Raw genomic sequence first — 16,289 nt, forward strand, 5'->3', positions numbered from 1 at the left:
GAAGCCGTTCCACTTACTGAAAACATCCTTACCAGAAAACAACTTATCCCAATCCACTCTTCCCAGATCCTCTCTCATTTCCACAAAATTGGCCCTTCTCCAATCCAGAACCTTAACTGGTGGACCAGTCCTCTCCTTATCCATAATTATCTTGAAACGTTTGGGTCACTGGAACCAAAATGTTCACTTACACATACTTCTGTCACCTGACCTGTCTGGTTACTTAATAGGAGATCAGGTACTGCACCCTCTCTCGTTGGTACCTCAATATATTGATTAGAAAACTTCCCTGAACACCTTTGACTAAGTCCACGCCATCTAACACTTTCTCATAGTGGGAGTCTAGGTCAATATGTGGAAAGTTAAAATCCCCTACGATTACAACTTTCTGTTTCCTACATTGGTGTGCTTCTACAAATTTGCTCCTCCGATTCTCACTGACTATTCGGCGGTCTATAATACAACCCTATTAGTGTGGTCGCACCTTTCCCATTCCACAGCTCCACCCATACGGCCTCTGTAGACGAGCCCTCCGGGCTGTCCCATCTAGGCACAGCTGTGATATACCCCTGACTAGTAATGCCACTCCTGCCCCTTTCATGCTCCCCCTCTATCACATCTGAAACAATGGAAACCATGGAAATTGTCCAGAAACATGAACCTCTCCCACATGCACCATCCACGTATTTAACTGCATTATCTTCCTATTTCAAGCCTCACTAGCACGTGGCACGGGTAGCAATCCACCTGTGGGATCTCGCTTTCCCTTCCCCCTTTCATCCTCTGGGCTGTCTGTTCCCACTCCTCCTTCCTTCCAACTGTTGGAGCTCTGCTCAGCACCCCTCTTCCATCGGGGAGATCTTCCTTCGCCATCCCCCTTCCATCTGTTGGATTTCTCTTCCCCGTCCCCCTTACTCCTGTCGGATTTAAACTCCCCACCACTTTCTTCCTGTGGGATCTCTCTTCCCTATCCCATTCCCTACTGTGGGATCTCTCTTCCCCATTCCCCATCCTCTTGTGGGATCTCTCTTACCCATCCCACTTCCTCCACTGGGATCTCTCTTCCCCATCCCCCTTCCTCCTCTAGGATTTCTCCTCCCCATCCCCCTTCCTCTACTGAGATCTCTCTTCCCCATCCCCCTTCCTTCTGTTTGATCTCTCCTCCCCATCTCCATCCTCCAGTGGGATCTCTGTTCCCAATCCCACATCCTCCTGTGGGATCTCTCTTCCCCAACCCCCTTCCTTCTGTAGGATCTCTCATCCCAATCCCCCTTCCTTCTGTGGGATCTCCCTTCCCCATCCCCCTTCCTCCTGTTAGATCTCACTTCTCCATCCACCTTCCATCTGTTGGATCTCTCTTCCCCATCCCCCTTACTCCTGTGGGTATTAAACTCCCCACCCCTTTCTTCCTGTGGGATCTATCTTCCCCAATCCCCATCCTCTTGTGGAATCTCTCTTCCCCAACACCCTTCCTCCTCTGGGATCTCTCTTCCACATCCCCCTTCCTCCTGAGGGATCTCTCTTCCCTATCGCCCTTCCTCATGTGGAAGCTCTCTTCCCAATCTCCCTTCCTCCTCTGGGATCACTTCGCCATCCCCTTTCTCCTGTTGGATCTCTCTTACCCATCCCCCTTCCTTCTGAGAGATCTCATCCCCCTCCGCCTTCCACCTGGGGGGTCGCACATACACATTCTCTTCTCTTTCCCGTTCTTCCGGTGGTATATCTCTTAACCATTTCCATTCCTCCTGTGGGTTCTCTTTTCTCCATCCACCTTCCTCCTGTGGGATCTCTTTTCCCAATCGCCCTTCCTCCTCTGGGATTTTTACCCCATCCCGCTTCCTCCTGTGGTATCGCCCTCTCCCATCTCTCGTCCTCCTGGAGGAACTCTCTTCCCCATCCCCCTTCTTCCTGTTGGATCTCTCTCCCCTAACCCCCTTCCTTCCCTGGGATCACTCTTCCCCATCCCCCTTCAGCCTGGGGGATTGCATTTACACATTCCTCTCCCTCCATGGAGATCTCTTCCCCATTCCCGGCGGTATCTCTCTTCCCCATCTCCAGTCCTCCTGTGGGATCTCTTTTCTCCATCCACCTTCCTCCTGTAGTATCTCTCTTCCCAATAGCTCTTCCTCCTGTATGATCTCTTCCTTATCCCCCTTCCTCCGGTGGTATCTCTCTTCCCCATCTCCATTGCTCCTGTGGGATCTCTCTTCCCCATCCCCCTTCCTCCAGTTCAATCTTTCTTCCAAGTCCCCCTTCCTCCTGTGGGATCCATCTTCCCTATCGCCCTTACTCATGTGGGAGCTCTCTTCCCTATCCCCCTTCCTCATCTGGGATTACTTCCTCATCCACTTTCACCTGTGGGATATCTCTTACCCATCCCCCTTCCTTCTGTGGGATCTCTCTTCCCCATCCCTTTAGCTCAAGTGGGTCAATTTCACTGTGTCCAATTGACATTTCTGCATTTCGGTCAGGAACACTTTTCTAACCATCGGGGTATGAGATAGAATATGTGGAGTTTACAGGGTCACACTGACAGACTAAATAACTGACATTCGGCAAATACCCTGGAGCTGGTCAGTGAGGGACATTGACAGTGATGGGAACTCCGTTCAATGATTTACTGAAGGGTTTAATGTTTCCTGAAATATCCGAGTAAGGAAATTCCCTCAGACCCGCGGTTTTAATCACTTTGTTCATCAATTTGTCTGTTTGTGTTTAGACTGAACGATAATAAACTGGGAGATTCAGGAGTGAAACTGGTGTCTGCGGCTCTGAGGAACACGGAGTGTAAAATACAGACACTCGGGTAAGTACCAGACTGTGGGAGATTGTGTCTATATTCACTGGGTGTCTGACACTGAACATTAGTGTGATCAGTAATTGTGTTACTGATAAACACTGGGGATTTGTACCGTCTCCTGTCTCTCTGTGTCCTTCACCCTCACTCTCTCTCATCTCCAGGCTGGAGAATGTCGGTCTCACAGATTCTGGTGCCGAGAACGTCGTCTCCGCTCTCAGTACAAACCCATCACTGACGGATCTGAACCTGAGATACAACTCTCTGACAGACGGATCTGTCCCCGCTCTCCGCGGCCTCATACAGACCCTCCCGAGTCTGGAGCTGATCGAGTGAGTGTTTGTGTTAGTGTTCAATGTAATAAAATATCAGCGGATCCGCGGGTTTTCTGGTGATATTTGTCTGTGAGTGTTGAAACATTAATCCCGGTCCCCTGTTACTGACACTGTGGTGTAATCTGTTTATTTCATGTTTATTCTCCCATCTGTTTCAGGCTGGGGGAGAATCGGTTCAGTCGGACCGGGAAGAAGGAACTGAGATCTCTGCAGGAACTCAGACCAGGACTGACAGTGACCCTGTCATATAAGACCCGGAGTGGGGATCCAGTGAACATCTGAATGTGTGAACATCCCCGCCCGCGGGTTGGGGACATTTTGCCGACTCCCCGCCCTCCACTTTAACTCCCGCCCTTACCTTTAACGGCCGCGCACCGGGGCTGATACCCAACGGTTTTAACTGAACCGGCTCGGGCCTCGCGCTGCGTGTCGCTCTGAGCCGTCCCGCAGTGACGTGTTTCCGCCTGTTGTCCGGCGGGGCAGGTTCCGCCGGATGAGCGTGTTCGAGACTCCCACGTGACACGCCGGGGAATTACCCAGACAGCCCGGGCGTCCGGGGCTCAGTCTGGAACACCGGTATCCCGGGAGAGAATCCATTTGCTCCCTTTGAAACTAACACCACATGTCCCAGCACACACACCCGGGGTCAGACACAGAGTGAATCTCCCTCCACATCGTCCCATCACACATTTGCAATGCCAAACACACTATGAAGCTCCGTCTGCACCGTTCCATCACTCAATTAATCCCACCCTGGAAAATCTCATTTCAGGGAAGCAGGCACCATCAATTTGCGGGAGACTCCCGGAACTCCCTGGAGAGGTGGGATGTCTGCAGTAGAGTAGCCCCTTAGCGGCCAGCCAACTAGTTTAAATTGTGATAGGTTCATGAAAATTATTCCAGGACTGAATAGCTTGTCATATGAGGAATGTTTGATGGCTCTGGGCCTTTATTCACTAGAATTCAGACGAATGAGAGGTGACCAAATTGAAATCTATTGAATGGTGGAAAGCCTCAGAATAGAGGAGCGTCCTTTTAGAATGGAGATAAGGAGGAATTTCTTTAGCCAGAGAGTGGTGAATCTGTGGAATCCGTTGTCACAGACATCTGTGGGGGCCAAGTCTTTACATATATTTAAGGCAGAGGTTGATAGATTCTTGATTGGTCAGGGCATGGAGGGGTAAGCTGTCACATTGGTAGACCTTGGGATATTAAGAGATAGGTAAGGGAAAAAGATGGAGGTATACGTTAGGTGTAAACAGTAGAGATCATGAACTCCTTGAAGTGTGAAAGAGATGAGGATTACACTTATGAAGGAAGTCAGGAGGGAATAAGAAGAAATCATATGTGATAAAGGAAAATCTTTAAAGACTCTATAAGAAAGTTGGGGTGCTACTGTACTGTAGCATTTAGTGTGACACTATTATGGCTCCGGGTGTTGGAGTTTAGAGTTCAGAGTTCAATTCGGGTAAAGCCTAGGTAGTTCTAAGGTAGCGACATGTTCGGCAGATATTCACACATACATATATACATGTGGGTTTTGGTGAGGAGAGTGAGGGGTTTGGGAGGAAGAGGAGTGACGGGACGAGGAGTGGACTGATGAGACGGTGAGCGTGGCGAAGTCACTGACTCAATATGGGACGGAGGCAAAGGGGCGAAAGTTCCTGTCACAAACTGGTGGCCGACAAGGAGAAGATAAAGCCGGGGCGAAGAGTGATGGGACGGGGAGAGAGGGGAAGTGATGGGACGGGAGGGAGTGGTCTGATTGGACAGGATGGTGGGTGTGGGGAGTGATGTTTTCTATAGTGTGGGATGAATGGGTGGTGACATTTCCTTCGCAAATAAGACAAGCTGCAAAAAAGTGGGGCGTGGGCGGGAGAAAGGGGGAGCGGGGGTCGGGGACGCGGTCAGGGCTGATGGGTCGGGGAGTTCATTGTCTCAACGAGCGAGAGGGAAGCGACTCACTCAACGGGCGGGGGAGAAGGGATTGGGTGGGGGAGCGAAATCTCCCATCAGAAAATGTTCACCAAAATGTGGTGGACGGCCGGAGAAAGGGCAAGGGGCCAGAGAGGGTAAAGTGTGTCAGGAGTGACGGGATGAGTAGAGGAGTGACTCACTGTGTAACAGAGAGAGAGAAAGAGGGCGATGAGGAGAGGTGAAGATTGGCATCGCAAAATGGCAGCCCCAACCAGCGTACGATGCAGAGCATCGAGATGGCGAGGAGAGGAGAGCGAGGGGAGGGAGGGGAGGGGTTTGCGAGTGATGGGATGGGAAGGAGGGTGACAAGATTGTGAGTGTGAGGGAGTGACACACTTCGTGGTGGAGGAAGTGGGAAGGAGGGTCTCACACTGTCACACAATGGCTGTCGGCAGAAGGTTAAATGGGGAGTCAGGAGATCGGGCACCGAGGGGAAGGAGAGGAGGGATGAGGAGATGAGATTGAATAAACAAGAAGGGAAGTGAGTGGAAGGTGAGGAAAAGGGTTTGCCCCATTCTATGATTCGGGGAGAGCGGTTGTCAATGGTAACCATCACAAAATGGCCGCAAGCCAGGGTGAGATGGGCGGTGATAGAGAGGAGCGAGAGGGGACAGAGAGCGGAGTGCTTCAGGAGTGACGAGAGCCGAGGGTGGGAGAGGGCGGCTCGTAACAGGGGAGCAAGAACTGGGGGGTTCCCACGGGGGAGGAATGTGACAACGGGAAGAGGCTAGCACCGTTAAACTCCCCACCCCTCCTCAGTCTCGAAAGTCCTGCTTCGACTTTTCTTTCGGGCTGAGCCTCAGATCGCTCGGCCCGAATCCTTCAGGCTGTCCCGTGGAGTAGGGGGATTAGTCGTCACTGGGGCCCGTCAAAGGCAGGAGTGGGCGCTGGGTTGCCGGAGAAGACGGAGGCGACGTCTGGCGGTACGGACTGGTTGTCGTGGATAACCACCATTTTCTGCGGGGGAGAGGGAGAGAGGGAGGGGTCAGATTGAGGAGGGGAGGCGAGAAAGATAAGGTGAGGAGAGGAGATGAAACCCACAGCCTCTCTCTCAGACCCCTCTGACCCCCTCTTCTCTCTCCATATCTTCCCACACCTCTCTCTCCCCACCGTATTCTCAGTCCAACCCTCTCCCCACCCTACCCTCTCTCCACCCTAACCTCCTCTCTGCTCCACTCTCCCCACCCTATCCTCCTCTCTCCACCCCCTCCCCACCCTATCCTCCTCTCTCCTCCTCTCTCCCCACACTATCTCCACACCCTCCACTCTATCCTTCGCTCTGCACCCTATACTCCTCTCCCCACACCATCATCCTCTCTCCACCCCTCACCCCACCCTATCTCCAGCCCCTCCCACCCTATCCTCCTCTCTCCACCCTATCCTCCTCTCTACACACCTCTCCACACACTATACACCTCTCTCCACCCCCTCCACCCTATCCTCCCCCGCCCTATCCTCCACTCTCCACCCCCTCAACACCCTATCCTCCTCTCTCCTCCCCTCTCCTCACCCTATCTCCACACCCTCCACCCTATCCTCCTCTCTCCACCCCCTCCACCCTATCCTCCTCTCTCCACCCTATAGTCCTCTCCCCACCCCATCATCCTCTCTCCACTCTATCCTCCTCTCTCCACCACTCTCCCCACCCAATCTCCACACCTCCCACCCTATTCTCCTCTCTCCACCCAATGCTCCTCTTCCCACCCCATCATCCTCTCCCCACCCTATCCTCTCTCCACCCCTCTCCTCTCCCTATCTCCCCCACCTCCCACCCAATCCTCCTCTGTCCACCCAATGCTCCTCTCCCCACCTCATCATCCTCTATCCACCCTATCCTCTTCTCTCCACCCATCACCCCACCGTATCTCGACCCCTCTTCCCAACCTATACTCCTCTCCCCACCCTATCCTCCTCTCGAAACCTCTCCCCACTCTATCCTCCTCTCTCCACCCCCTTCCCAACCTATCCTCCTCTGTCCTCCCCTCTCTCCACCCTATCCTCCTCTCCCCACCCCATCATCCTCTCTCCACCCTATCCTCCTCTCTCCACCCCTCTCCCCACCCTATCTCCACCTCTCCCACCCTATCCTCCTCTCTCCAACCTGTCCTCCTCTCTGCTCCCCTCTCCCCACACAGTCCTCCTCTCTCCACCACCTCCACCCTACCCTCCTCTCTGCTCCCCTCTCACCACCCTATCATTCTCTCTCCACCCCCTCCCAACCCAATCCTCCTCTCTCCTCCCCTCTCCCCACATTATCTCCACACCCTCCACCCTATCATCCGCTCTCCAACCTATCCTCCTCTACCCACCCCATCATCCTCTCTCCACCCTATCCTTCCCTCTTCCCCACTCTTCGCACCCTCTGCACCCCCTCCACCCTATCCTCTTCTCTCCACCCTATCGTCCTCTCCCCACCCCATCATCCTCTCCCGACCATATCACCACCTGCCAACCTATTCTCCTCTCTCCACCCTATCGTCCTCTCCCCACCCCATCATCCTCTCTCCAACCTATCCTCTCTCCACCCCTCTCCTCTCCCTATCTCCACCACCTCCCACCCAATCCTCCTCTCTCCACCCAATGCTCCTCTCCCCACCCCATCATCCTCTCCCCACCACATCCTCTCTCCACCCCTCTCCTCTCCCTATCTCCAACACCCACCCAATCCTCCTCTGTCCACACAATGCTCCTCTCCCCACCCCATCATCCTCTCTCCACCCTATCCTCCTCTCTCCACCCCTCTCCCCACCCTATCACCACCCCGTCCCACCCTATCCTCCTTTCTCCACCCAATCCTCCTCTCCCCACCCCATCATCCTGTCTCCACCCTATCCTCTTCTCTCCACCCATCACCCCACCGTATCTCGACCCCTCTTCCCAACCTATCCTCCTCTCCCCACCCTATCCTCCTCTCCAAACCTCTCCCCACTCTATCCTCCTCTCTCCACCCCCTCCCCAACCTATCCTCCTCTGTCCTCCCCTCTCCCCACCCTATCCTCCTCTCCCCACCCCATCATCCTCTCTCCACCCTATCCTCCTCTCTCCACCCCTCTCCCCACCCTATCTCCACCTCTCACACCCTATCCTCCTCTCTCCAACCTGTCCTCCTCTCTGCTCCCCTCTCCCCACACAGTCCTCCTCTCTACACCACCTCCACCCTACCCTCCTCTCTGCTCCCCTCTTACCACCCTATCATTCTCTCTCCACCCCCTCCCGACCCTATCCTCCTCTCTCCTCCCCTCTCCCCACATTATCTCCACACCCTCCACCCTATCATCCTCTCTCCACCCTATCCTTCTCTCCCCACCCCATCATCCTCTCTTCACCCTATCCTCCTCTCCACCCTATCGTTCTCTCCCCACCCCATCATCCTCTCTCCACCCTATCCTCCTCTCTCCACCCTCTCCCCACCCTATCTCCACCACCTCCCACACTATCCTCCACTCTCCACCCACTCCACCCTATCCTCCTCTCTCCACCCTACGGTCCTCTCCCCACCCCATCATTCTCTCCCCACCCTATCTCCACCACCTCCCACCCAATCCTCCTCTCTCCACCCCTCTCCCCACCCTATCTCCACCACCTCCCACCCAACCCTCCTCTCTCCACCATATCCTCCTCTCTCCACCTATCCTCCTCTCCCCACCACATCATCCTCTCTCCACCCTACCCTCTTGTCTCCACCCATCACACCACCGTATCTCCACCCCTTCCCAACCTATCCTCCTTTCCCAACCCTATCCTCCTCTCTCCACCACCTCCCACCCAATCCTCCTCTCTCCACCCTATCCTCCTCTCTCCAACATATCCTCCTCTCCCCACACCATCCTCTCTCCACCCACCCCCTTATCTCCACCCCTCTTCCCAACCTATCCTCCTCTCGCCACCCTATCCTCCTCTCTCCACCCCTCTCCACACCCTATTTACCTCTCTCCACCCCCTTCCCACCCTATCCTCCTCTGTCCTCCCCTCTCTTCACCCAATCCTCCTCTCTCCACCCCTCTACGCACCCTATCCTCCTCTCTCCAACCCTCTCTCCACCCTATCCTCCTATCTCCAACACTCTCACCACCCTATCTCCACACCCTCCACCCTATCTTCCGCTCTCCACCCTATCCTCCTCTCCCGACCCAATCATCCACTCTCCAACCTACCCTCCTCTCTCCACCACTCTCCCCACCCTATATCCACCCCTCCCACCCTATCCTCCTCTCTGCTCCGCTCTTCCCAAACTATCCTCCTGTCTCCACCCCCCCCCACCCGATCCTTCTCTCTCCACCCTATTGTCCTCTCCCCACCCTATCATCCTCTCTCCACCCTATCCTCATTTCTCCACCACGCTCCCCACCATTGCTCCACCACCTCCCACCCAATCCTCCTCGCTCCACCCTATCCTCCTCTCTCCACCATATCCTCCTCTCCCCACACCATCATCCTCTCTCCACCCATCACCCCCCGTATCTCCACCCCTCTTCCCAACCTATCCTCCTCTCGCCACCCTATCCTCCTCTCTCCACCCCTCTCCCCACCCTATTTACCTCTCTCCACCCCCTTCCCACCCTATCCTCCTCTGTCCTCCCCTCTCTTCACCCAATCCTCCTCTCTCCACCCCTCTACGCACCCTGTCTGCCTCTCTCCAACCCTCTCTCCACCCTATCCTCCTATCTCCAACATTCTCACCACCCTATCTCCACCCACTCCCACCCTATTCTCCTCTCTCCACTCTATCCTCGACTCACCACCGCATCATCCTCTCTCCACCCTATCTCCGCTCTCCAACCCTCTCCCCACCCTATCTGCACACCCTCCCACCCTACCCTCCTCTCACCACCATATCCTCATCTCTGCTCCCCTCTCTCCACACTATCCTCCTCTCTCCACCCCCTTCCCACCCTATCCTCTTCTGTCCTCCCCTCTCTTCACCCAATCCTCCTCTCTCCACCCCTCTACGCACCCTATCCTCCTCTCTCCAACCCTCTCTCCACCCTATCCTCCTCTCTCCACCCTATCCTCCTATCTCCAACACTCTCACCACCCTATCTCCACACCCTCCACCCTATCTTCCGCTCTCCACCCTATCCTCCTCTCCCCACCCAATCATCCACTCTCCAACCTATCCTCCTCTCTCCACCACTCTCCCCACCCTATATCCATCCCCTCCCACCCTATCCTCCTCTCTCCACCTCTCTCCCCACCCTATCTCCACCACCTCCCACCCAATCCTCCTCTCCACACTATCGTCCTCTCCCTACCCCATCATCCTCTCTCCACCCTCTCCCCACCCTATCTCCACCACCTCCCACACTATCCTCCACTCTCCACCCACTCCACCCTATCCTCCTCTCTCCACCATACCGTCCTCTCCCCACCCCATCATTCTCTCCCCACCCTATCTCCACCACCTCCCACCCAATCCTCCTCTCTCCACCCCTCTCCCCACCCTATCTCCACCACCTCCCACCCAACCCTCCTCTCTCCACCATATCCTCCTCTCTCCACCTATCCTCCTCTCCCCACCACATCATCCTCTCTCCACCCTACCCTCTTGTCTCCACCCATCACACCACCGTATCTCCACCCCTTCCCAACCTATCCTCCTTTCCCAACCCTATCCTCCTCTCTCCACCACCTCCCACCCAATCCTCCTCTCTCCACCATATCCTCCTCTCCCCACACCATCCTCTCTCCACCCACCCCCTTATCTCCACCCCTCTTCCCAACCTATCCTCCTCTCGCCACCCTATCCTCCTCTCTCCACCCCTCTCCACACCCTATTTACCTCTCTCCACCCCCTTCCCACCCTATCCTCCTCTGTCCTCCCCTCTCTTCACCCAATCCTCCTCTCTCCACCCCTCTACGCACCCTATCCTCCTCTCTCCAACCCTCTCTCCACCCTATCCTCCTATCTCCAACACTCTCACCACCCTATCTCCACACCCTCCACCCTATCTTCCGCTCTCCACCCTATCCTCCTCTCCCGACCCAATCATCCACTCTCCAACCTATCCTCCTCTCTCCACCACTCTCCCCACCCTATATCCACCCCTCCCACCCTATCCTCCTCTCTGCTCCGCTCTTCCCAAACTATCCTCCTGTCTCCACCCCCCCCACCCGATCCTTCTCTCTCCACCCTATTGTCCTCTCCCCACCCTATCATCCTCTCTCCACCCTATCCTCATTTCTCCACCACGCTCCCCACCATTGCTCCACCACCTCCCACCCAATCCTCCTCGCTCCACCCTATCCTCCTCTCTCCACCATATCCTCCTCTCCCCACACCATCATCCTCTCTCCACCCATCACCCCCCGTATCTCCACCCCTCTTCCCAACCTATCCTCCTCTCGCCACCCTATCCTCCTCTCTCCACCCCTCTCCCCACCATATTTACCTCTCTCCACCCCCTTCCCACCCTATCCTCCTCTGTCCTCCCCTCTCTTCACCCAATCCTCCTCTCTCCACCCCTCTACGCACCCTGTCTGCCTCTCTCCAACCCTCTCTCCACCCTATCCTCCTATCTCCAACATTCTCACCACCCTATCTCCACCCACTCCCACCCTATTCTCCACTCTCCACTCTATCCTCGACTCACCACCGCATCATCCTCTCTCCACCCTATCTCCGCTCTCCAACCCTCTCCCCACCCTATCTGCACACCCTCCCACCCTACCCTCCTCTCTCCACCATATCCTCATCTCTGCTCCCCTCTCTCCACACTATCCTCCTCTCTCCACCCCCTTCCCACCCTATCCTCTTCTGTCCTCCTCTCTCTTCACCCAATCCTCCTCTCTCCACCCCTCTACGCACCCTATCCTCCTCTCTCCAACCCTCTCTCCACCCTATCCTCCTATCTCCAACACTCTCACCACCCTATCTCCACACCCTCCACCCTATCTTCCGCTCTCCACCCTATCCTCCTCTCCCCACCCAATCATCCACTCTCCAACCTATCCTCCTCTCTCCACCACTCTCCCCACCCTATATCCATCCCCTCCCACCCTATCCTCCTCTCTCCACCTCTCTCCCCACCCTTTCTCCACCACCTCCCACCCAATCCTCCTCTCCACACTATCGTCCTCTCCCTACCCCATCATCCTCTCTGCACCCTATCCTCCTCTCTCCACCCCTCTCCCCACCCTATCTCCACCCCCTCCCACCCTATCCTCCTCTCTCCACCCTATCCTCCTCTCCCCACCCTATCATCCTCTCCCCACCCTATCCTCCTCTCTCCACCCCTCTCCCCACACTATCCTCCTCTCTCCACCCCTTCCCACCCTATCGTCCTGTCCTCCCCTCTCTCCACCCGATCCTCCTCTCTCCACCCCTCTCCGCACCCTATCCTCCTGTCTCCAACCCTCTCTCTACCCTATCCTCCTCTCTCCACCCTATCCCCCTCTCCCTACCCTATCATCCTCTCTCCTCCCTATCCTCCTTTCTCCACCCCTCTCACCACCCTCTCCACCCCCTCCCACCCTATTCTGCTCTCTCCACTCTATCCTGGACACCCCACCCCATCATCCGCTCTCCACCCTATCCTCCTCTCTGTTCCCCTCTCCCCACACTATCCTCCTCTCTTCACCCCCTCCCCACCCTATCCTCCTCTCTCCTCCCCTCTCCCCACCCTAATTCCACCCCTCCACCCAATCCTCCTCTCTCCATCCTATCCTCCACTCCCCACCCCATCATCCTCTCTCCACCCTATCCTCCTCTCTCCACCCTATCCTCTCCCCACCCCATCATCCTCTCCCCACCCCATCATCCTCTCTCCACCCTATTCTCCTCTCTCCACCCCTCTCCCCACCCTATCTCCACCCCCTCCCACCCTATCCTTCTCTCTCCACCCTATCCTCCTCTCCCCACCCCATCATCCTCTCTCCACCCTATCCTCCTCTCGCCAGCCCTCTCCCCACCCTATCTCCACCCCCTCCCACCCTATCCTTCTCTCTCCACCATATCCTCCTCTCCCCACCCTATCCTCCTCTCCCCACTCTATCCTCTCTCCACCCCCTTCCCAGCCTATCCTCCTCTCTCCACCCTATCCTCCTCTCTCTACCCCTCTCCGCACCCTATCATCCTCTCCCCACCCTATCCTCCTCTCTCCACCCCTCTCCCCACACTATCCTCCTCTCTCCACCCCTCTCTCCACCCTATCCTCCTCTCTCCATTCCTCTCCGCACTCTTTTATTCCTTTTCTGTCCCCATTTCTCTCTACCCTCCCGCTCTCTTGCTCCCTCCACACGGTGTTCACCTCCCCCACCTCTTGTACCCATGCCCCATCCCTCGCCGCCCACACACACAACCCCCGTGCACAGGAATATCCCACTCACCACCGGAGGCTGTGCGGCGCAGCACTCGAGGTCCCTGCAGTTGGCGATGGCCGTGAGGACGGACATCACCAGCGAGACCAGGCAGTCGACCAGGAAGATCACCGTGATCCCGCTGACGAACCTCTGCGAGTTTCGGGGTTTGGCGGAGGGAGCATGGGAGGGGGGAGAGAGCCAGACGGAAAGTGAGGAGTGGATAGGGGGAGAGAGAGAGAAAAATGGGGTGAGAGGTGAGAGACACAGGGAGGGAGGGGCATGGGTGGAGATGGCCAGCGAAGAGAGAGGCGTGAGTGAGCGTGGGTTTTCGGGTAGGCGGAGGTGGGGAGAACCAGACCGGGAGGAAGAGCGGGGGGCAATGGGTGAAGAAGAGTGAAGGTGGGTGGGAGAGAGGGGTTAGGGAAGGGGGATAAAGAAGAGAGGTGACAAAGGACAGTTGATACGAGAGTCAAATGGGGGAGAGAGATGAGAGAGGTCGGACAGGGAGGGGAGAGAAAGGTGGAAAACAGAGGAGGGGGGCACAGACACAGAGGGGCGAGACATGGATAGGGTGAGAGACGGAGAGGGGTGAAAGAGGCAGAACTTTAGCCTTCGATTGAACGAACGCGCCATGTTTTGGTTTTTAAACATATAACCATTACAGCACGGAAACAGGCCATCTCGGCCCTTCTAGTCCGTGCCGAACGCTTACTCTCACGTAGTCCCACCGACCCACACTCAGCCCATAACCCTCCATTCCTTTCCTGTCCATATACCTATCCAATTTTACTTTAAATGACAATACCGAACCTGCCTCTACAACTTCTACTGGAAGCTCGTTCCTCACAGCGACCACTCTCTGAGTAAAGAAATTCCCCCTCGTGTTATCCTTAAACTTTTGCTCCCAACTCTCAACTCATGTCCTCTTATCTGAATGTCCCCTACTCTAAATGGAAAAAGCCTATTCTCGTCAACTCTATCTATCCCCCTCATAATTTTAAATACCTCTATCAAGTCCCCCTTCAACCTTCTACGCTCCACAGAATAAAGACCTAACTTGTTCGAACTTTCTCTGTAACTTGGGTGCTTAAACCCTGGTAACATTCTAGTAAATCTCCTCTGTACTCTCTCTATATTGTTGACATCTTTCCTCTAATTCGGTGACCAGAACTGTACACAATACTCCAAATTTGACCTTACCAATGCCTTGTCCAATTTTAACATTGCATCTCACCTCCTATACACAGTGCTCTGATTTATAATGGCCAGCATCCCAAAAGCTTTCTTCACCGCCCTATTCACATGAGATTCCACCTTCAGGGAACTATGCACTATTATTCCTAGATTCCTAGATTTTCCTAGATTTCTGGTTCCCTGGAAGCGGGGTCACAGGCAGACGGGGCGGTGAAGGCGGCGTTTGGCATGCCCGCCATCGTCGGACAGGGCACCGTGTACCGGAGGCGGGAGTTCACGGGTATTTACGAGGGTGTCGCCAGGACTCGAGGGGCGGAGTTACGGAAAGAGGTCGGGCACGTAGGGACTTCACTCCCTGGAGCGTAGGGGGGGCTTACAGAGGGGTGTAGAACCACGAGGAGGCACAGATAGGGAAAATGTGCACAGACTGTTCCCCAGGGTCGGAGAATCTTGAACCAGAGGGCACAGGTTTAAGAGTTTTAATAGGGGACCCGAGGGGAAACTTTTTCACCCAGAGGGTGGTCCGTCTGTGGAAGGAGCTGCCGGAGGAAGTGGTCGGGGCAGGTACATTAAGGACACTCGTACAGGGACACGGATACGAAAGGTTGAGAGGGATACGGGTGGTCCGTCTGTGGAAGGAGCTGCCAGAGGAATTGGTCGAGGCAGGTACATTAACGACACTCGGACAGGGACACGGACAGGAAAGGTTCAGAGGGATACGGGTGGTCCGTCTGTGGAAGTAGCTGCCGGAGGAAGTGGTCGAGGGAGGGAGGGGGAGGAGAGGAGAGAGGGGCCGCTACAACAGAGGGGAGGGAGGGTTCGTAGGGGCTTGACGTGGGGAGAGTGAGCAATACGGCGAGGGCAGCAAGGTAGCGCCGCGGGAGAGGGGGAAGGCCGTGGGTACAAGGTGGGGGTATGTTGATGAGGGCTGGCTCGCTAGCGTATATGTGTGTGTTGGGGAGCGGGCGGAACACTCAACATCCGGCATCCGGTGTAGCAGTATCCGATGCAGGGGAAGATGCGGACGTTCTGCGAGTACAGGATGACGGCGAGAGTGCAGGCGAGGGCGCAGATCACATTCGCAACCAGGCAGGCGATGGTCTGCTGTAGAGAGAGAGTGTGTGGGAGGACAGAACGATGGATAAATTGAGAAGAGGAAGAGGAGGGGCGAGGAGGAGAGAGAGAAAGGGAGCTAGAGGGAGGGGGCTGACAAGGAGCGAGGGATATAAATTTTAAAGGGACAGTGGAAGTGACAGAGGGAGGGGAGAGCAACTGAACAGGGAAAGCAGCGAGGGGAGGAGCGAGGGAGAGTGTGTGTGCGTGGAAACGGTGCGGAAGGAGGGACAGAGAGAGAGTGGGAGAGGAATTGAAAAGGGAGGAGAGAGGGAGGATCGAGAGTGGGTGAGAGAGAGAGGGATGCAGAAAGTGAGAGGGGGAGAGAGATAAGAGACGGGGGCGATGGAGAGAGAGAGGAAAGGGGAGAGAGAGAGAGAGAGAGAGAGAGAGAGGGAGGGGGGGAGAGAGAGAGAGAGCCAGAAAGTCGAAAGGAAGAGGAGATAGTAACGGATAGAGAGAGAGAAATTGGAAGGGAGGTGGGGGGGGGGGGGGGGAGGTGAGAAAGACTTGTTTACTATGGTGAGGGAGGTGGAGTTATCTGATGGACAATGAATGTTTTTCACTGCGGCTTG

General features: G+C 55.5%; 2 protein-coding genes across 11 annotated transcripts in view; both read left to right on the top strand.

The window, feature by feature from the left end:
* Positions 1–4,988, top strand: part of LOC132389230 (NACHT, LRR and PYD domains-containing protein 3-like) — a 221,234-nt gene extending 216,246 nt beyond the window's left edge. For all 10 annotated transcript variants that reach the window (XM_059961706.1, XM_059961707.1, XM_059961710.1 and 7 more), the window contains 3 exons: positions 2,720–2,806; positions 2,962–3,129; positions 3,291–4,988. In XM_059961706.1, the coding sequence (XP_059817689.1) occupies positions 2,720–2,806; positions 2,962–3,129; positions 3,291–3,414 (379 nt within the window). In that variant the 3' untranslated portion in view covers positions 3,415–4,988. The remainder of the gene's footprint in view (positions 1–2,719; positions 2,807–2,961; positions 3,130–3,290) is intronic.
* A 106-nt stretch (positions 4,989–5,094) lies between these two features.
* On the top strand, positions 5,095–13,714 carry LOC132389233 (mucin-2-like). Its single transcript, XM_059961727.1, has one exon. The coding sequence runs from the start codon at positions 6,798–6,800 to the stop codon at positions 13,488–13,490; it is 6,693 nt and encodes a 2,230-aa protein (XP_059817710.1). The 5' UTR covers positions 5,095–6,797; the 3' UTR covers positions 13,491–13,714.
* Positions 13,715–16,289: the final 2,575 nt, after the last annotated feature.

Source organism: Hypanus sabinus, unplaced genomic scaffold (assembly GCF_030144855.1).
Source record: "Hypanus sabinus isolate sHypSab1 unplaced genomic scaffold, sHypSab1.hap1 scaffold_505, whole genome shotgun sequence".
Classification (NCBI taxonomy): domain Eukaryota; kingdom Metazoa; phylum Chordata; class Chondrichthyes; order Myliobatiformes; family Dasyatidae; genus Hypanus; species Hypanus sabinus.